Here is a 22861-nt window from a genome sequence, read left to right on the forward strand (position 1 = left end):
TAAATATCTAAAAATAAAAAGATATTAATATAAAACTTAAATAAAAGTGATATTAAATTTTTACTACAATTAGTTTTATTTTAATCATAATACATAATCATAATAATTACATAAACAAACAAAATTATGGTTCTTTTAAACTTTTTTTATATTTTCCACGCATATGATATGGTAAAGGTACTACAGCAGGACATGGTATTTGGCCAGATATTACACATATGCAACTTCTATGACAACCAACACCAAAATTAGCAGAATTATCTTTCTTTTCTTGCATTATATTTTCTTGCTGCAGAATATACTTTGTTTTACCAATTACGATTTGAAGATGAAGTAATATATCTTCTTTAGATTTACTATCTAAATCAATTAACATAGTATTTCCATTTTCTGTAAAAAATTGAAAAAGTATTCTTTTTGATATATCATTTTATTAATTATTAATATTATCTTATTATTTTATTTAATATTTTTTATATAAATCTATATATATATATATATATATATATATTTTTATAATTCATAGATTTGAAAAAAATTGAAAATCATAAACTCAAAATCATATAAATATAAATGGAATTATTCAAGATTGCATAAAAAAAGAAAAATTAAATTTTAATTATTACATAAAAAAATATATAATATATAATATTTTTATTTTATATAATATTTAAAAAAAAAAATTACATACCATAATAACATTTAATAAAAGGTGTTGGTGTCATATTTTTGAAAGTGACAATTTGCACATTTGGATTTTTATATTGAATTTGTGGTAAATTCCAAAATATGAAATCCCTAAATAAAAATCATATTAATTATAAGTATATATTATATATATATTATATATATCAATTATATTTTTAAGTATTTTTTTAATAAAACCTATTTTATATATGTAAAATATAAAAAATCGAATAAGACATAAAAATAATATAAAATAAATATACCTGGTGCCTTTATGATGTTCTCCATATGTATTATAATTAACAGAAAATATTTGTATTTCGTCTTTTAAAATTAATTTACCAGCTTTTAAATAATTTAATGTTCTTCGTATTGGTGCTTGACCAATCATAAATGGCATTTTGATTATTTTTTAAATTAAAAATTGTTTGAAATAACCTGATTCTTTGTTACTTTTTATGCACATATATGTATACTTAACGATCTATAAAATAAAATATTTTTATCGATAAATATTAATTGTTTAAATGATTCATTATTAATTTAAATATTAATATTAAATATTTTTAATAAATTTAAAATATTTTTAATTTTAACAATGAAATTAATAATTTTTACTATTCTAATACAATAATATTTCTAATTTCATATTTAAATCAAATTTACATATACTGTAATATATATTTTTAAAAATATTTTTGGTTATGTTAATATTTAAGTAAGATTTATTACGCCACCGTTAATGCAGTCAAAGAACTGAAATTACGGTGCATTTGCCACCGGTATCACATGAGATATTTTCTTCCTTTCTCTTTTGAAATATTTTATCATTAGTTGTAAAGTCCAGCTGCTTTAACAGAAATTGAGTAATTATTAATAATAATTAGAGTGAGTTATCATTTAATGTTTATTTATACATTATAATTTTATAATATTGTAATATAAATAATAATTTCAGAAATTAAATATATAATTTTTTAATTAATATTTGTTACTTGAATATTTTGTTTATTTTTAATTTTTGGTATTATTAACCATATGTTTCTTTATAAAAATTTTATTACATATTGCTTAATTTTAAAAATAGGATAAGAAAGAAGAGGAAAAATAAGAAGAATAGATCAATATGACTACAATGATGACTGCCAAACAAATTCGGCAAGCTTATATAGATTTTTTTAAAAATAAAGACCATGAATATGTGCATTCTAGTTCTACAATACCACATGATGATCCAACTTTATTATTTACAAATGCTGGAATGAATCAAGTATTAACAAAATTATTATTGTTTTTAGTTATATAAAATATAATTTTTATTCATTATTTTTATTTGTTTTAGTTTAAACCAATATTTTTAGGAATAGTGGAGCCTAATAGTGATATGGCAAAATTAGTGAGAGCTGTTAATAGTCAAAAATGTATTAGAGCTGGAGGAAAACATAATGATCTAGATGATGTTGGAAAAGATGTTTATCATCATACTTTTTTTGAAATGATGGGCAATTGGTCTTTTGGAGATTATTTTAAAGTAATATATTAATTATATAATGCGTAATTTATTTCAAAATTATTATTATTTCTATATTTACAAACTATTATTTAATTTTTATATTTACAATTGATTCTATAGAAAGAGATTTGTACCTGGGCTTGGGAATTTTTAACTGTTAAATTAAAATTATCATCAGATCGATTATATGTAACTTATTTTGGAGGAGATGAAAAAAATAATTTAAAACCTGATGAAGAATGCAAACAAATTTGGCTTTCTTTAGGGTATATTTTATATTTTATTTATTATATATATATATAATATTATATTTAATTTTTATTATGTTAAAATCATTATAAATAATTTTATTTTCTTTCTTAGTTTATCTCCTACACATATATTACCAGGAAATATGAAAGATAATTTTTGGGAAATGGGTGAAACAGGTCCATGTGGACCTTCTAGTGAAATCCATTATGATCGCATTGGTAATAGAGAAGCAGCTCATTTAGTAAATCAGGATAATCCAGATGTTTTAGAAATTTGGAATCTTGTATTTATACAATTTAATAGGTCAGTAATTTTTATAATATATAAAATAAATTCTAATTCTTTAATGTTACACATTATTTTAGAGAAAATGATGGAAATTTGAAATTATTACCAAAGAAACACATTGATTGTGGTCTAGGTTTAGAAAGATTAGTATCAATTATACAGAATAAATCTGCAAATTATGATACTGATTTATTTATGCCACTTTTTGATGCAATACAAAAAGGAACAAAAGCACCATCTTATCAAGGGAAGGTTGGTAAGGAAGACAAAAATGGGATAGATATGGCATATAGAGTTTTGGCTGATCATGCAAGAACTATTACAATTGCTCTTGCAGATGGGGGTATACCTGACAATACTGGTAGAGGGTAAATTTATTATATTTATTTATTTATATTTTCTAATCTATATATATTAATTGAATTTTAATCAATTTATTACTTAATTATTATTATTATAATTTATTATTTATTATTTAATATTAATAAAATTTCAGATATGTATTAAGAAGGATTTTGAGGCGTGCTGTACGTTATGCAATTGAAAAATTAAATGCTAAACCTGGATTTTTTGGATCATTGGTGAATGTTGTGGTAGATCTTCTTGGTAAATTTTTTTATTTTAATTTTTAAATTTTATATATCATTTATGAAATAATTATTTATTAAAAATTTTTTTATTATAAAAATGTAGGTGATGTTTTCCCAGAAGTAACAAAAGATCCACAACATATAATTGATATTATTAATGAAGAAGAAACTCAATTTCTTAAAACTTTATCACGCGGTCGTAATTTATTAAATCGTACCATAGTAAAATTAGAATCATCAAATATTCTTCCGGGTGACGTTGCATGGCGTTTGTATGATACATATGGTTTTCCTTTTGATTTAACACAACTTATGGTTGAAGAGAAGGGCTTAAAAGTAGATATAATTGGCTATGAAGAAGCAAAAAAACAAGCACAGGTATTATAAGAAATATTTTATATTAGCTATACATTAATTAATTTCAAAATTTAATTTTTATAAAATTATAAAAATTATTTAATATCTCAGCTTATTTCTCAAAGTAAAAGTGGTGAAGTAGATGATCAAATTAATTTGGATGTTCATGCAATTACTGAATTACAAAATAAAAAAATTAAACCTACAAATGATATACCAAAATATAATTACAAAGTTATAAATAATAAAATATATGAAGAGTACGAATTTGCTCCATGTTTTAGTACTGTAATTGCTCTTAGACGTGCTAAAACTTTTGTCGATGAAGTATCATCAGGAGAAGAAGTTGGAATTTTGTTAGATCAAACTAATTTCTATGCAGAACAAGGTGGACAAATATATGATGAAGGATTTTTAACGAAAATCGATGATGAAGTAAATAAATAACATTCTTATAAATTTACAATATACTTAAATACAAATAATAATTCTTATTTTTCAAGGATACTGAAATTCATGTAAAAAATGTTCAAGTCAGAGGTGGTTATGTTCTACATATTGGAATTGTCATTCAAGGAAAATTGAAAAAAAATGATAAAGTATTTTCTAACATAGATACTACACGAAGAAGACTTCTGATGAGCAATCATACTGCAACTCATGTTCTTAATTATGCTCTTCGTGAAATATTAGGTACAGAAGTGGATCAGAAAGGTTCTTTAGTTGCACCTGATCGCTTACGTTTTGATTTCACAAATAAAGGTTTGTCAAAAATAATTATGAAAATATATTTAAAAATAATATAATTTAAAAATAATAATTTAAAAATATTTCGAAATCTATATTTTAAATATATTTTTATAGGAGCGATGATTACAGAACAAATAAGAAAGGTAGAAGAAATAACGAATAATATAATAAATGAAAATAAAATAGTTTATGCTAAAGAATGTAATTTAGGACTAGCAAAAACGATTCAAGGTTTACGTGCTATGTTTGAAGAAACTTATCCTGATCCTGTAAGAGTTGTTAGTATAGGTATACCAGTTGAAGATTTAGAAAAAAATCCTTTAAGTTCTGGCGCATTAAAAACTAGTGTAGAATTTTGCGGTGGAACGTAAATATTTTAATTTATTTACTAACAAATAATACAATCTATAAACATTTTTTAATATCAATTTTCTTTTATAGACATTTACATTATACAGGACATATTAGAAATTTTATTATAGTTAGTGAAGAAGCTATCGCTAAAGGTATTAGACGTATAGTAGCTTTAACTGGTCCTGAAGCAATGAAAGCTCAAAAAAAGACATCAATATTACAAAATTATTTAGATGAACTTCAAATATCTATTGAAGCTGATAAAAATGGTATAAATACAAAAGAACATATAAAAAAAATAGTTGAATTAACAGATGATGTTTCACATGCTATTATTTCAAGTTGGAAGAAGGTATATTTTATTTATATTTGTATTTTTGATATATGTATATTTAATATATATATATTGCATTAAAAATATTCATTTAAACATAGGATAAAATACGTAAAATATTAAAAGATTTAAAAAAGTTACTTGACGATAAAGAGCGTGCAATCAAAACTGCGATAGCCAATGTAGTTTTAGACAATATTCAACAAATAATTCAACAAAATATTGGATGTTTAGTATTAGTCGAAGTATTACAAGCATATAGTAATACAAAAGCTTTAGATTCTGCTCTTAAAAAAATAAGAACTATATCGCCAGAGACAAGTGCATTACTCATAAGTATTGATCCTAATGCGAAAAAGATTTTTGCACTTAGTTCAGTTTCTAAGGTAAGACAAAATAGGATATGCAATCAAATAAACTATTTAAATAAAAATGAAAATAATATTTTTATCATTATATTTTATATGTAATAGTCTGCTGTAAGTAAAGGATTAAAAGCAAATGAATGGATTCAAGAAATTGTTCCACTTATGGAAGGAAAAGGAGGTGGAAAATCTGAATCTGCTCAGGCTTCGGGTACCAATATATCATGTGTAACAAGATTAATATATACAGCTAAAAATTTTGCTAATTCAAAGCTTGAACTAGCAGGTAGAAATTAATCTATTATATATAAATATAAATATGTTATAATGGAAAACTATCTTTGAATCTAAAATATTTTCAGAAAATATAAGTGAAAATCATAATCAATTGAAAGGTGATGAGAAATTTATATATTTTAAAACTCTAAAAGATAAATTAGTACTTTCTGGTGATATTGGAAGTATTAAATATTATCGTATCCAAATAGTTGCTAAATATAACAATATAGAATTGATTACAGTACCACATAAAAATAATATATTCAAAGGTATTAAATTACAAGGAAATGATTTTGAATTGTTTGATAGTAATGCAATTGCTTTTTATTTATCAACTGATCAATTCAAATGTTCAAACAATCCTTTTACATTTAGTGAAGTTTTACAATGGTTAAGTTATGCAGATAATCACATTTTACCAGCAGTACTTGGATGGGTTGTGCCATGTCTTTCAAAAAATATTCCAAACAATATCAAAACAAATATTAAGACATCTAAAGAAGATGTTCTTTCTTCTTTACAGAAATTAAATAATATATTATTAACAAAAACTTATTTAGTTGGAGAAAGAATTAGTCTTGCAGATATTAGTGTTTTTACTACTTTAATGCCATTATATGAATATGTTTTAGATTCAGAATATAGAAAACAATATACGAATTTAAATAGATGGTTTTTTACTATCTTAAATCAATCTCAAGTAATTAGTGTGATAAAAAAATTTAACATATGTGAAAAAGTTAAAATAGTTAAATGTTAAATATTGTTCATATAATTAGTTTTTATAAATGTTTTTTATTGAAAAATTATTATAAATATATAATATAATTAATATATATATTATGTAAAATCTTCATATTGTATTATGTTTTTTCCATTTTTTTTTCCTTCTTTGTCATATAGTATTCTTATCTCCTTTAATAAGATAGATATATTTGTACCCATTTTAGCAGAAATTGGAATAATTGGTAAATGAATTTTTTGTTTTAGTATTTCTAATTTTTTCTATAAATATATAATTCATTATATCAACATTTAATTTTTAAGTAATATTAATTAATGAAAATTATTTTACCATTGTTCCTGGCAAATCCATTTTATTTGCTGCAATAAGAAATAATCTTTTGTTCAGTTCTACATTAAATTCTGTGATTTCATATTTTAAAATTTCAAAATCTCTCCATGGTTCATCAGACGTAATATCAAGAATAAATAATAAAATTTTACAACGTTCTATATGTTTAAGAAATTGTATACCGAGACCTTTATTTTTATGAGACTCAGGTATAAGACCCGGCAAATCAGCAACTTAAAAATTAATAAATCTATTAAAAATTTAAATAAAATATTAACTAATAGATTATAGCACATTATTAACCTGCAATTTGTTCATGATCATCATATAATACCATTCCCAAGTGAGGTTTTAATGTCGTAAACGGATATGCTGCAATTTTTGGTCTAGCTCTAGATATTGTTCTTAACAATGTACTTTTACCTGCATTTGGAAATCCAATCTGATAAAAAAGATTAATATAATAATATTGTTAATTTTTAATTAAATTAAAATCAATAAGAATATTAATATAGTCTTTTTAATTAGTTTCTAATTACTCACTAATCCTACATGTGCCATGCTACTTATTTCTAATACATATTGTAAATCTTCTCCATTTGCACCATATTCACTTATACATGGTACTTGATATACATCTGATTTAAAAAATGCATTTCCATGACCACCAGCACCACCTCGTGCAGCAATAAACATCATTCCTTTTTGATTTAAATCAGCTATTATATGTCCTTCTATATTACGTACTATAGTACCTATAGGAACATGTATTACAGTATGTTCTGCATTTTTTCCAAAGCAGTTTTTATTATGGCCATTTTCACCATTTTCAGCTTTGAAAACACTAGTTAAGTGAGAGAGATCTCTAACATCAAATGCTGCCTGTAAATTTTTAACATATAATATATAAATTAAATATAATATTGTATACATAATTTAAATATAAAAATTTAATACTATTTTGATTTTTTTAAACAAATTGTTTATTTTTACCTGAAAAATGACATGCCCACCATTTCCACCATCTCCACCATCTGGTCCAGCATTTTCATTTACCCACAATTGCAAAAATGATATATTTCCATCTCCACCTTTTCCACCAATTGTTCTTACCTAAATTTTGATATAAATAAATATTTGATATAAATTAATATATAGATATTAGATAAAAAATTAAAGAAAATTATTTAAATTCATACTTTCTTCAAATCAACAATAGTCTTTTCTGTATCACTGTTTGCTTTTGGTTTTATTGTACGTAAAGGTTTGGAAATATTTTCTTGTTCTTTAAATCCTTTACAAAATGACTTAAATATATTTTTGTTTATATTCTTATGTCTTTGAATATTTATTATGATATTATACATAATATTTTGTTTCCAAGCAGAATTATATATAATTACATTTTTTATTTGATGAATATAATACATCTGAAAATAATGTTAAAACATTTAGATTTTTAAATGGAAATAAATAATAGTTTATTAAATTATAAATTATATTGAGTTGTACTTTTTTTAATATAATATATAACATTATTATCTTGAGACTGATACATTTAAATTATTTTCCAAAATATTTGCTATTAAATTTTCATGTATATTAATAACTCTTTTTCTATATAAAGGTAAGCAATTAGATCTATAACTTATTCTATAAGTTCTTTTTTCTATTTTTTCTGAAGATGCATAAGATCTTATAAAAGCAACATTATTTATAATACATCCTGCATGATTATATAATAACACATAAAATTTAATGGAATCAAATTTTTCATTAATGACAAAAGTTATATCAAATGTATATGTGTGAGTATCTATATTAATGCCATTTGTTACAATGTCATTTATATCTGTTATGTTATTTACAATATCATTTATATCTGTCCATGAAAAATTATCATTACTACATGATAGAATATTTATTTTTTTTTTGGGAGCAATATTGTTAAGATTTGGTGATTCAGATTTTATAAATATATGAGTTAAAGCTCCAATAGAATGAAACTGTTTATTTAAACTACGATATCCAGTTACTATATAATTTTGGAAAGATAACCATATAAATGGTTCAATTGCTGTTAATATAAAATTTCCATGTGCTGCCATTTCTGTAATTTTCCATGAATCATTCCAACGTCTTGGTGGATTGTCAATAGATGTACCACCTTGACCTTTACATAAAGTAACTAATACTTGACCATTATTTTTTAATGATTCTGATATACTTATAAAAAATTGTTTTAATAATTCTCTATTTTTTTCTATTCGCATTTTACCACCAACATGAGGAAAATTAAAAATAATTTTATCAAATAATTCTGTTCTTAATATTGGATGTTCTTTTAAATTTGTTGCATCAACTCCTAATAATACACGAATTCCTAAAAAGAAAAGCATAGAATTTTTTATAAACTTAATTATTAAAAAAGAATTATTAAATAAAAATTTAAATTTTTTATTAAAATACTAACCATAATTTTTTAGATATTCTATGTTTTTCTTTCCAAAATTTTGATCAACATTAGTCTCATAACATGTTGCAGTAATATCAATCTTTAAATTGAGATGAAACAATGCCAGAGAAAATGAAAAATTACCTTCTCCAACTAAGAGTACGCGATCACTTTCATTGAATATAGAAACTTTCATTTCAATAAATCGAAATATTGCAATATAAATGCTTTAAATTATTATTATTAAAATAATAAATTTATTAAAATACTATTATAAAGTATTAATCTTTTATATTAATCTTTTATTAATCTTTAAGTATTAAATAACTAACCTTAAAATAAATGATGCACCTTAAAATATATGAATGCACGTTGTACATTTCAAACACGTACTTAAATTATCAACAAGTACAAATTATCATAAAAATTTGATTTAATAATATAAAGATATATATTATTAAAAAAAATATTGAAATTTAATCAAATGTTTTTAATTTAATCAAATTCTATTTTATTCAATATTCTATTTTATTTATATAATTAGATTTTTATGCATAGTATTTGTAGAAAAATATTAAAGATATTACTCCATAATTTTTTAAATAAAATAAAATTATTAAGAATTAATTACATTCATATTTTTTCATTAATTTCTTTCATTAATTTGTAAATTTTCTCATGTTTTAAAACTATAAAAATAATTGTGTATATATAAAATAATGTATATGTAAAAAAATTTTTTTTTCATTTAACGAAAAAAAATAAAATATATATGTATCAGATATTAATAATTTAACAATATAGAATTTATAGAAAATATATTACATACAAAATAATTATTTTATAGACATTATTTACATTACATTAATATAAAATAAAATATTTTCATAAAAATCAATGAAATATTTATTCATTAATTTTTAATATTTTTATTTATATATATATATGTTATTCATATAATTTTTTTTTTAATTTTAAAAGATTAATATATATACATATACATACATATAGAATTCTTATAGAACGATTAATAGTACAGAAGGAATGATTCTATATAAAAAAATAGATCAAAAATATAATATAAAATTTGAGACTTCATTTTCAAATAAAGCAGGTTTCAAAATTTTTCAAATAGAAATAAATAATTTCTGATGGGATATAAATTTATAATAAATGGTAATATATAAAGTAAAATTTACTATTTGATAATTATTGAATTATCGATGAAAAAATAAAAAAAAAATGTAGAATAAAATTTTATTGCTTAAGTCTTTTTTTTGCAAAAAAAAAGAAATTGAATATATCAATATTATGTATGTATATATATATATATATATATATATATTATTCTATAATTGAATACAATCAAATAATAATATAATCTTCAAATTTTCAAATTCAATTTTCGAAAATTATGATATATATGATATTTATATGAAAAAAAATTTATTAATATATTTTTTGTTTATTTTCCTATCGATAATTTTTTTTATTCATTGTTTATTTATTCATTATCAAATAGTAAATTTCACTTATAAAATTTTTCAAACTTTATGTATTTAAAAAAGAAGCTCAAAAAAATTTTAAAATATATAATTATTTAAATATTTTATATAATATATATAATTTTATATAATATATATTTTCAATTTATTTTTTCATCATAGAATCATTTCCTGCACAGTACTATCATATGAGATATTCTTTATAAATACGTACGTATAAAAAATATTTTTAAGTTTTTTTTTTTAAATTTATTTATTTCAGATTATAAAAAGAAATTTAAAACAAATAAGTATATATATTATAATCATATATCTCAATCTCAATATATATAAATATATATAAATATTTTCTCTATCTCAATAATTTGAATAAAAAAGAAAAAATAATTGATAAAATATTATTAATAATATTTATAATAATATTTAATAATTGCAGAAACAAAAAATCTGATATTTATTATTTTTATTTTAGTAATAATATATAATATTTTTTAATATAAATTGACGTTAATAAATATTATTATTAACTATTAAAGGATACCACAATGTCATCTTATGAGCATTTTAAACACGGTTAATAGTAATATTCTATAAATGTGTTATAAATCATGAAATTTAGAAAAAATTAAATCCTTGATGTTTATGCATGATATTTATGTATATAAATTTATATATAAATATATATAAGACATTGTGCCAATTTGTAACGGAAGTAATTTAAAATAAACTTAGTGTTTTTACTGGTATCTTCTTTGGCTTACAAACGAAAGTTTATGACATAATACTACAATGAATGAATGAAACTATTTTTATCCAATAGTTCGATGAATCAATTATAAATTTAGTATCATGAATTTATTGTACCTTTATTTTTACATATATTAAATATTCGCGCAGTGCTAAATTTCTTAAAAATATAATCAAGCAATATTGAAATAAATTAAACTATTTCTTATTGCGTAATTATTATTTATTTATGTATAATACTTATATTATATAAGTTATAAATATATAATACTTATATTATATTACATGTAATATTTTCTAATAAATTTGTAAATAAATAATTTGTAATATCTAAAAAAATTTATTATTGCATATATTAATATTGAATTTATAAATATTTAATATTATATAAATAAATACATTAATTATTCATACATATATTTGAAATTAATATTTGAAAAAATTGAAATTGGATTAAGTATACATCTCTTTCCTGATTTGTAATATTGTCTTTTTTATATCTTGAATATGTCGCAGCACGCAAGTCCATGAATAACCGATATCTATTCAATCTGCAACAAAATATTAACTTGTAGTTTTTCATCGTGGTGCATTTTGTATTTAAACTACTATTTTAATACATCTATGTGTTATATCGTCATATTTATGATGACGTGCATAATTTTTCAAACTTAAGGAAGATCTAAACTGATTACTAAGAATATTATTAAATTTTAACAGTAAGTTACAGAATATATTATATATTGATCATTGTTTATAAGATTATATGAATAGCATTATTTAGTTTTTAAAAGTATTATTATTTTATTACATTATAATTATGAGAAAATTTTGTAATATTTTTGCACATTTTTTTAATTATTTAAATTAATAGACAAAATATCTCAAATATATATTAAAATTTAATTGATATCTAATATTTAAAATTATTTTAAGACTGTATAAAGTTTAACTATCATAAAAAATAGAATCTTAAATTGAAAAAAAAATAATTTTAAAAAAAATTATATAATCTTAATTAGTAGCAATATACATTATTTTTTAATATAAATAATATATAAATATTTGGAATTAAAAAAAATTAAAAAGTAAACTAATAAATGAATATATAAATATATAAATAAATATATAATTATATATTTTTGAATACTTAAATATTGTTAACCGAAATATATAAAATGAAAAGAAAATAAATTTAAAAGTTGTAACAGAATTATAAAAAGTTAACAAAGTTAAATTATAAAAATTAAATCAGATTAAATTATATAAATATATCTTTATTATTTAAATATATTAATTATACCTATGTATAAAATTATCTTTGTGTGAAAAATAATTTATATTATTCTCATTCAATTTTTTAAATAAATATTATTACATTATTTCATTTCTATTATATTTAATTATTATATTTATTATATTTTATATTATATTTATTATATTATATTTATTATAATTTAATTTCCAACTTTTAAATATTAATGAAAATATCTCTATTTCACTTTCTATGTGCCGAATAGTATTTGAATAATAATTCATGTTTGTACGCAATGTACGCAATTTTAAAAATGTATTGTTATCTCATATTCACATCATATTCACATTTGCGGACATCCAATGATTCAACATTTATTGTTATATAAATCACACAATATAAATTACAAATAATATTTATTGAAAACTTTTTACACTATTTATTTTTTTTAATAGATATAATTAAAAAACAAATATGTATATATTTTGTTTTATAATCGATTCCTTTTCATGCATAGTATTTAACATGCTTATCACAGTCAAGAATTTATGTCACTCGAAGTTTCGCACTTCTGAGTTTATTTTGGTATTATTGTAACTTGGCAACTAAACTGGTTGTACAAGGCTAAAAGAAGAACACAACCTCAAACAGATAAATTACGAAAAATTTTATTACATATTATAATATAGTGCTGATTATAAAAAAACTAATGAAAACATTAAAAATTGTGTTAACAATTGTTTTTTTATAATAATCAGTTAACAATTTATATTTAAATTTCTATGGTAAGTATATGATCTAATGTTTTTACTTAATTATAGATACATATGTAAATAAATCGTAAATTTAATATTTCGTATTAATGACGAGAGATAATCAATTACTTTCGATAGGGAATCGATAATTTCTCATCAAACTAAGTTAATGTCTATTTAAGAAATTCAGGATTGAAAATACTATTATAATATAATTGTTGTTATACATAACAATATGCTATCGTGTTTCTCATTATTTATTACATGATCATAACCCTATACATATATATATATATATATATATATATATATATATGCAATATAACTCATAAAAAACTTAGAATCTAGCCATTTGGTCGATTTTTACCTTTAAATAAAGTATGAGTGTTCTATAAAACATCACGTGTCTTCTAAAGGACTTTAAGGTCATATTAGATTTAAAACTTATACATATATATTTATTATTGAGGGCTATACTTACTGCTTATAGGTTCTTCACCTTCATTTATATAATATGTCATATAGATATGCGATTATAAATTCATTTATATTATTGTCATATAAATTATAATTTAAATTATAATTAATAGATTTTCTTATTTTATATATATTTTTTATAAAACATATTGTAATCCATATCAAAATTAAAATTAAAATATTTAATATTATTGTAATATTTAATTTATAGATAATTATATTATGACAATTTAAAAACATAACAGTTATACTTTTTATATTGATGACTATATTTGATTGTATAAATTTGAATCAAGTAACAACTATACAACATTTAACAATGTAAGAACAAGATACACATATAATTATGACATATCATATACATATTTAATCAATGACATGTATGTATATTCTATGCATTTTCCAGCCTTATATTCATATATATACATATTTTATATACATTTCATATTGTAAATAATTATTAAATAAATCTCTCTAGATACATATAATTAAATAATCATAAAATAATACTAATACTAAATGATAAATTAAAATATTATTATTAAAAGAAAATTACAAAAAATACAATTACATAATAAAATCACAAAAAATAATTTTTACATATTTAAAAATAAAAATCATAAAATACATTACTAAATATATTAATAAATAATAATATGATTATAAAATTGCAGGGAATATAATAATGACTTTAATAAATGGAATATGCAATTTCAAATAATGAAGTGAATGAAAGTACAATCGTAATTATTCTACCTCAACTGAACGGAATTCTTCTTATGTCTAGAAGTGGTAACATCAGGGAGGGTAACCGCATGACGGCGCCACGAGAGCGTCGCGACGCGAGCTACGGTCGTCAGGCGGCGCCGGTCGTTCGTCACGAAACGAGGCGGGGTTGCAGAAGTTCTCGTATGAAAGAAAGAAAGAGGCAGCCAATTCTCGTGATGTGAACTCGAGCAAAAGAGAAAGAACTGAGGAGAATCGTGAACAGAACGGTGTAAGACATACGGCGAAACTAGCGCCTCTGTTTGTACGCTCTCTTTGTTACTTTTGTATCTATCGGCTTATGAAAGAGAGACAGTTTTCGGAATTAAATGCCAAGTCGTGACAACGTATCTCCTCGATCCTTTCGTTAACTACTCCCATCTTTTTTTCTTTTTCTTTGCACATATACTCTTTCTCTTTTTATCCTGTTCAATTTTATATCCTTATATTAGTGTTTGTCATTCAAAATTCACAAAATCCAAATCTGTTACTATCGGTTTTCTATGGTGATATCACGGTGTAGCAAGATCCAATTGACAAAGAAGAAAATTTGTGCATGAAACAATATAAATGTATATGAACATCATGTGTGCTTTTCTTACACATATATGTATTACATCGGTACGAGGTACGATAGTGTCTCGTCATAGATCTCTTTTAATTCTATCAGTGACTAATTAAACGTGGAAATTCAGCAACTTTATGGCTGGACAATGCGTCAACCAGGATAACAACGGAATATAAAAATATCAAGAAATCCTTGAAGTTCTATAAGGATTTTCTATTCTCGTCTTTGTTCCTTTCGTCTCTCTTATGGGTATGCCCTACCTGATGTTTAATTCGATTTCGAAAATTTCATTTGTAAATGAATTTTTAACATTTCTTAAAGTTTAATTTATGACATTAAGTTTTGATATCTGCACGTATATAATTCGTGTCTTGATTACAAATATGCACGTGTTGTGCGCGTGTAGTATACGCATAGAGTGCAAATTTGTTCGTGTGCGTCACCATGTATGCCGGTTAAGACAATTTTTTTGTATTCATAATTTGCTAGAAAAAAATTAATTAAAAATGAGATAGTAACAAATTTTTTATTTACAAAAATGTATATAATGAAGCATATAATTATATATGTTGTTATATTGTTTTATTATTATTCCAATTCCATTATAGTTGCTATAATTAATAGATTTTGTAAATCTAAATAAATATATAAGAAATAGATGCAATAAAATTCAACTATACAATTTTTGCTTATAATAACATTAATAATAAATTATTAAGTAATAATATATTATAAATATATTTTAAATAATTATACTAATTATATTAATAATAACAAATAACTTTTATATATATACAATTTTTTGAATTTTCAAATTTGTTTTTAATATTAAATAATATTCTGTATAAAAATAGTTTAATAAATTAATAATATTACATAAATGCAAATAATTCTGCATTAATACATTTATGTATAATGTTAAAAATATGAGAAAAAAATAAATTTGATTTAATTATTATAATTATTAAAAGTTTATATAAAAGCGAAATTAACCTATTTATTTTTCGATGCTTTCACATAAATTTCAATTATTATTATTCTTTAATTTGACTTTTTATGAATTGTGATATTTTCGATTTTTCAAAAATATCAGATAATTTTTTTTTATTAATTAAACGAAAAAAAATCAGTTATTATTGTTTATTATTAGAGATATACAGATTTATATTATGGTCGCTAAAATAATCAATATTATATTATTATCAAAATTTAATTATAATTATTATTATTACTATTAATTCTCAATTATAATTGAAAACAAACAATTAATTTTTAAATTAAAATAAATTAGAATGAATTGAAAATTTAACATTTTAATAGATTGCGCATAATAATAAAATATTTTAACTTATAAACAAGCTATAATAATGCTTAATAATGCACAAGTTATATATTATCATTTTACTATTTATTATAATTATTATTATTATCATTGTTATTGTTATTATTATTATTATAAAAACTTTAACACATTCTATATAAATATTGAATAATGTTTTAGTTCTCTAAATGATAAAATTTGTTATATAAGATGTTATCAGATAAATCAAGATTGATATTTGCAATCATCATTTTTAACATTTTATCATAATTTGATTTTGAACTTATCACTGAAATCATTCTTCGAATTATATTTCTTCAAAAATTACAATATTAACAACTTTTACAACTTTGAAATTTTTTTGAATAAGATAATCGTATAAATAAAATAGATAACATTAAGTATATAATTTTAGGATTTCAATTATATATGAATTATTTATTATAATATTAATGTAATGTTTTTATCTTTCATAGCACAAATTTCGTCGAACGAAGCTTTAGAAGAATTCAAAATAAAAACAGGACAAACGCACAGCAACAACGAAAAATTGTAAGTCTAACGAATAAATAGTGTAATGACTAGAATAGGAAGAATTGTACAAAAAGCTCATGGATCAAATGGTAGATAATGAAAAAATAAATCAAATAATGCGTAAAGATTATTTCTGCACATCAAATTCAAAAGATCGTCCGTATTTTATAACAACTTTATACTCGATAGAGTATAAATCATTTATAAGAATATATAAAGATATACGGCTGTCTTTTTCATAACTGACAAAAAGAAGCTTCACAATGTTAAACAGCGGGCAATCGCTACAAAACGAGATTGACTTGTAAAAAAAAAAAAGAAACAAAAATTGGATTATTTGACGAATATTTAAAATAATTACTATAATTATGGATGAGATAAAAGTGGCGAACTTGGGCCAAGCGGCATCAGCCGCATGCTCGATGGCTACAAATTTCTTGGCGCCAGTGAAGACCGAACGGCAGATCTACGAGAATTCGATGCTCGAGGACGATCCCAATGCCAATTCGGTGGTATCAACTTCACAAGAAGACAGAACCGTACCGAGATGGGGTCCCAATCATAAGGGTGCTCAAGAATTGGCAAATCTTTATAGCACTGGTAATAATTTTAAATTTTTCTTTATTTTTTTATATTGAAGTATTTTTAGTATTTTAATATTAAATATTTATTAATATTTATAATTTTTTCAAATATATAATATTAATATATAATATAAATATATAATATAAATATATAATATAAATAAAATATAATATAAATATATAATATTATATATTAATTTATATTTTATGAAATATCACTTAATAATTTTATTATATTTATAATATAAAATCTACAAAAATATATGTGATACATATACTTATCATATGTATGTTTTCTAATTCTAATATTTGCCAAGATGCTAGCTATACATCGATCGCACCTTGGAATTTTCGGCTATGAACAAAAATAAAGAACGATCTAACAATATATATCTTTATATCTATATATTATTCATAAAATTATTATTATGGTTTTTATAATTAAAATGTAATTATAAATTTTGATATAATTAATTTTATTATATATTTTTATTACAGGAAAAAGGACACAAGAATGCATTTGTGTTGGCATCTGCATTACACTCATTATAATTAATTCAATATTTATTCTTGTCAGATTAAGATTAGAAAATTTGAGCTCAATAGTAATAGCAGCATTTTGTGGCATTGTTACTGCAGATTTTGGATCTGGATTAGTTCATTGGGCTGCCGATACATGGGGTTCTGTAGAACTTCCAATTCTTGGAAAGGTAAATTATAAAAAATCATTAAACAACTTATCTATTTATATCTTAAATTATGGGTAATATTATTTTATAAACTTTATTAAATATTTTATAAATTATTAAATATTGTTTTATATTTAAAAAAAAAAAAGAGAGAAAGAGAAAAGCATTTAAAATTTATATATTTTGTATTATAAAATGTTAAATATCAATATATGTATATATTTTTAGAATTTTTTAAGACCATTTCGAGAACATCACATTGATCCAACAAGTATAACAAGACATGATTTTATAGAAACTAATGGTGATAATTTCATGGTCACAATTCCATTCCTTTATAAATTAACATGGGATTTCTTAACTCTCCCAGAATCAGAGATACAACAAAAATTTGTGTGGACTTGTTATTGGTTTTTACTTGCAATTTTTGTAGCAATGACTAATCAGGTAATTAAATTTATAAATTTATAAATTTATAATTTATAATTATAATTTGTTGATATATTATCTTTTTTTAAAATTACTATTTAAATAATTGTTTATTAAAATATTTATTTGGAAACAAAAATATAATCCTTATATTTTTCATATTAGAAATGCATATATATAAGTCTATAAATTTTTTTCATTTTATTAGATTTAGTATTAGTAAAATAATATAGTAGCAATAACATAAAAGGTTTTTCCAGATACATAAATGGTCACATACATATTTTGGATTACCTTCCTGGGTTGTTTGGTTACAAGAACATAGAATTATATTACCTAGAAAACATCATCGTGTACATCATGTTGCACCACATGAAACTTACTTCTGCATTACTACTGGATGGTTAAATTGGCCACTAGAACAACTTCGTTTTTGGTATATCTTAGAAATTATAATCGAAAAAGCTACTGGCTGTAAACCCAGAGCAGATGATTTAAAATGGGCACAAAAACGATCTTGAGAATTAATATATTTTATTATTTTATGCATTTTTATGGATAAAAAGAAAATTTAACAAGAAATGAAATTTTCCATGAATTTATAATTTCATGGACTAATATAGAAGGAAATTTCAAATAGAACATGCTAAAAGGAAAGTTAAATCCATATTGTAATTTTTTTCTTATATTTAGCACTACGAGGCCTTTCCTACAAAATAGGTAGCGTAATTAAAGACATTTAGTATTACTTAAACATGCTTTTGAAGTTTACACATCTATAATATATATATATATATATATATATATATATATGCAATAATATAAATATGTATATACATTACATAAAAGAAATGTGAGTATAAAATCACATTTGTGTAACTATGAATTACGAATTAATAATTGGCCTGATGAATTAAGCAATTATACGTTTATGCACCGCACAATCATTACACAAGTTATAAGCACAAATTTTAAGCAAAGAAAAAGAATATTAATTTAAAATTTTATATAATAATTTATGAAGTATTATAAAGCTATAATCAAAGTACTGCAGTACATTGTGGACAAGAAATATCGCGTATTATATTTAAATTTTAAAAAACTATAAAATAAAACTAAATGTAAAAATAAAATGCATTGATACATGTATATTAACTATTAATGTACATGTATATATATATATGCATATTATATGTATTTTTTGTATACGTAAATATTTATATATTTATGAATTTAAATTTATTGCTTATATTTGTCGCGTATCTAAACAGTGTAATTTTTAAAAAAAGATATAATTTACATTAATTAATATTCTAATTTGTACCAGCCTAAACTGCTGTTTAAGTATATATCATCAATTTCCCTGAACCTCTGAAAATTTTTGAATTATAAATTTAATAAAAGAAAATTAATTTATAATGAAATATTTTATCGGATATCAATTTAACTGCTATTTATTTACAATAGATGGATTCTAAAATATTTTAACATTTTTCCTCTTCACAAAAAACAAAAAATTAGCTATTGTTCATTAATAAATCTATACATTTTTTATATATTTTTATATGGATCATCAGTAAGCATTGAGTTTATAATCATTAAAATTGGCAATTCAAACTTAATCTTAATTTAAAAAATTAGATTATATTGTCACAATCTGAGCTAAGATTTACGTAACAGCATTATACAAAACAATATTATATAAATAGAGCAGAAAAAAATAATATATTATTTATAAATAAAATCTCATTTTTGTTTGATATCATTTAATATCTTTATTTAATAATAATAAATTAAAAAATATTCTTTTTTATTCGTCGCATTTCTTAGCTCAATGACATAATAATTTAATAAATACAAAGGTTGTATAAGGTGCTATGTATAAATATAAGTACAAGTTTTAGGTTCAGGGACCAATAAAAGAGCTAATTGCTCTATGCAGCAGTCTTCTAAATAATTGGTTTGATTTGGATAAAGTATACTGATTAGAAATATAGCAGTATTTTTACAAATGCTATTAAAATTCCTGCTTGATTTTTATATATGCCTTTTTATTGGCTACTTTTTTCAATGGCTTTGTAATTTTCAGTATACTTTATGCAGAGCTTTACCACAATATATGTTCCTTACAAGCAAATCATTAATAATGTCTTTTTAAGAAAATATTAATTAGAAGACATTATAATTATTATAAATATCGTAATTGTTATTGTTGTTGTTATTGTTATAAAAAAAAGTATTAACTTTTAACAAACTTGTCATATAGCAATGCGTGCCAGAACTGAAGCTTTCTTTTGATATAGATCTATTTAATAATTAACTAATAACTATACAAAGCAAAATGAAACACAAAAATTATATTTTTGGCTAATTTAATTTTCTATGCAATATATTGATGTCATTATTATTACTGCAAACTTTGATTACTTTTTGCAATATATAATTTTTTAAAAATAAATTATGAAACAAAATATGAAAATAGAACTATATATTGTATCATTCTTATATAAAAATAAGGAAAAATAAGAAATTCATTTCTATATTAAAAAAATTATATATGATTTCAATATTAATTTAATATCAAAATTTTCATTATTCATTACAACGAAAACAAAAAAAACGAAATATAAAATTATACAATATAGGCAGCATAGATGTATGATATTACATAATTAATTTATTAATTTAATTATCGATATTTAAACACGAAATATTTTGATTAAAATAAAGTGTTTCGTTTTCACATTCCATAAGTTTAATTATGTAAAAAAAAATATTTATTTGACTAATTTTTAATAAATTGTAGATATTTATTTATATAATATTTAATAACGATACCAAAAAATTTGTTAATTTATTATATAGTTCATTTGATTGATTAATATAATAGATTTATACAATTCTAATGACAGTCAATATAATAGCAGCCTTATAAGATAAAAAACAAGGAAAATTTTATTAAAGGATAATCTTAAGCTTTAATCTTCTGAGGCTACATTCTATTTTAGAAAGTATACAATATAAAAAAATTTATGCAAAATAAAATGAATTAAAAGCTATAGAAAATTTAAATATATTATAAGAACTAGTATTAATAATTTTGACTTTTGCAAAGCACACTTAGATGTAAATACGTATATGTTTTTAGCTTAAATTTATAAAAGAAAAATATAAACTGCATAGTTCAAACAAAAAAGAAATAAAGGCTGTAAATATATTGAATTTGATACATAAAAAACATTTATATCTAGCTCTAATTGCAAAAATGCATACCTATTTTCATATGATTATAAATTAAACTTTTAATGTAATTATATTATATCATTATTAGGCACAATTTTTTTCATTAAGTTTTATAATGTTTTTAATAAGTAATTTTCAATGACGAAATAACGAAATGTAATTTCAAAAAATATGTACATATAAATATGTTTTGCTTAATTTGATGTAGCAAAATCTGCATTTAAAATTTACATACTAAAAATATATCATACAATAAATGAAATTGTTCTATTATTTTTATAAATTAATTATATACATTATTAATTTTTATAAGTTATAAAAATATAAAAGCATATTATTATATTTTTAATTTTCTATATTGCCAATTTCAAAAAATATAAACTACTTTGCAATAAATATAAATGTATATATGTAATATGTTCTGATACTACAAATATACATGAAATATAATCAAAACAATAGATTTTATTCGAAATTTTTTAAATATTCTTATATCTGAAATTATGTATGATAATATTATTTTTTTCAATAAATTTAAAATACATTTTTTGTTATTTACAAGAACATATAAATAATTATAATTCAAAAAATTGAAAAATTGAAATTAATTATCTAGATATATTAATATTATAAAAATTTTCTTCTTAATGAGATAATAATATAACTATACAAAAGTTATAATTAATTAAA

The 22861-nt window shown here is 21.0% G+C and overlaps 4 protein-coding genes across 11 annotated transcripts; 2 read left to right on the plus strand and 2 right to left on the minus strand.

The window, feature by feature from the left end:
• Positions 1-57: 57 nt before the first annotated feature.
• On the minus strand, positions 58-1536 carry LOC122716272 (probable 28S ribosomal protein S25, mitochondrial). Of its 3 annotated transcripts, none has more exons than XM_043939186.1 (4): positions 1425-1536; positions 951-1171; positions 692-798; positions 58-390 (listed from the first exon to the last, which is right to left on the minus strand). In XM_043939186.1, exons 2-4 carry the CDS (start codon positions 1085-1087, stop codon positions 125-127), a joined length of 510 nt encoding a protein of 169 aa, XP_043795121.1. In that variant the 5' UTR covers positions 1088-1171; positions 1425-1536; the 3' UTR covers positions 58-124. The 3 variants fall into 3 exon arrangements, with proteins under 3 accessions (XP_043795121.1, XP_043795122.1, XP_043795120.1); XM_043939187.1 differs by lacking the exon at positions 1425-1536 and adding an exon at positions 1354-1372; XM_043939185.1 differs by lacking the exon at positions 1425-1536 and having other exon boundaries at positions 951-1268.
• Positions 1431-6602, plus strand: LOC122716269 (alanine--tRNA ligase, cytoplasmic). Its single transcript, XM_043939182.1, has 15 exons — positions 1431-1575; positions 1775-1957; positions 2030-2218; positions 2321-2466; positions 2564-2755; positions 2818-3108; positions 3237-3346; positions 3434-3708; positions 3799-4122; positions 4191-4449; positions 4552-4804; positions 4879-5143; positions 5227-5511; positions 5599-5776; positions 5853-6602. The coding sequence occupies exons 2-15, from the start codon at positions 1814-1816 to the stop codon at positions 6527-6529; spliced, it is 3588 nt and encodes a 1195-aa protein (XP_043795117.1). The 5' UTR covers positions 1431-1575; positions 1775-1813; the 3' UTR covers positions 6530-6602.
• LOC122716270 (mitochondrial ribosome-associated GTPase 2) lies at positions 6548-9584 on the minus strand. Of its 2 annotated transcripts, none has more exons than XM_043939184.1 (7): positions 9444-9584; positions 8044-8274; positions 7838-7957; positions 7388-7726; positions 7148-7286; positions 6845-6873; positions 6548-6774 (listed from the first exon to the last, which is right to left on the minus strand). In XM_043939184.1, exons 2-7 carry the CDS (start codon positions 8272-8274, stop codon positions 6610-6612), a joined length of 1023 nt encoding a protein of 340 aa, XP_043795119.1. In that variant the 5' UTR covers positions 9444-9584; the 3' UTR covers positions 6548-6609. The 2 variants fall into 2 exon arrangements, with proteins under 2 accessions (XP_043795119.1, XP_043795118.1); XM_043939183.1 differs by having other exon boundaries at positions 6845-7077; positions 9444-9583.
• Positions 9585-13525: 3941 nt separating this feature from the next.
• Positions 13526-21350, plus strand: LOC122716216 (plasmanylethanolamine desaturase). Of its 5 annotated transcripts, XM_043939096.1 has the most exons (7): positions 13530-13591; positions 14713-15620; positions 17169-17244; positions 17599-17826; positions 18309-18520; positions 18728-18946; positions 19189-21350. In XM_043939096.1, exons 4-7 carry the CDS (start codon positions 17649-17651, stop codon positions 19447-19449), a joined length of 870 nt encoding a protein of 289 aa, XP_043795031.1. In that variant the 5' UTR covers positions 13530-13591; positions 14713-15620; positions 17169-17244; positions 17599-17648; the 3' UTR covers positions 19450-21350. The 5 variants fall into 5 exon arrangements, with proteins under 5 accessions (XP_043795028.1, XP_043795031.1, XP_043795026.1 ...); XM_043939093.1 differs by having other exon boundaries at positions 13526-13591; positions 14826-15620; positions 17169-17826; XM_043939091.1 differs by having other exon boundaries at positions 17169-17826.
• The last annotated feature ends 1511 nt before the right edge of the window (positions 21351-22861 follow it).

The sequence above is a fragment of the Apis laboriosa genome, unplaced genomic scaffold (genome assembly GCF_014066325.1).
Source record: "Apis laboriosa isolate Shangri-la unplaced genomic scaffold, ASM1406632v1 scaffold43_cov150, whole genome shotgun sequence".
Classification (NCBI taxonomy): Eukaryota; Metazoa; Arthropoda; class Insecta; order Hymenoptera; family Apidae; genus Apis; species Apis laboriosa.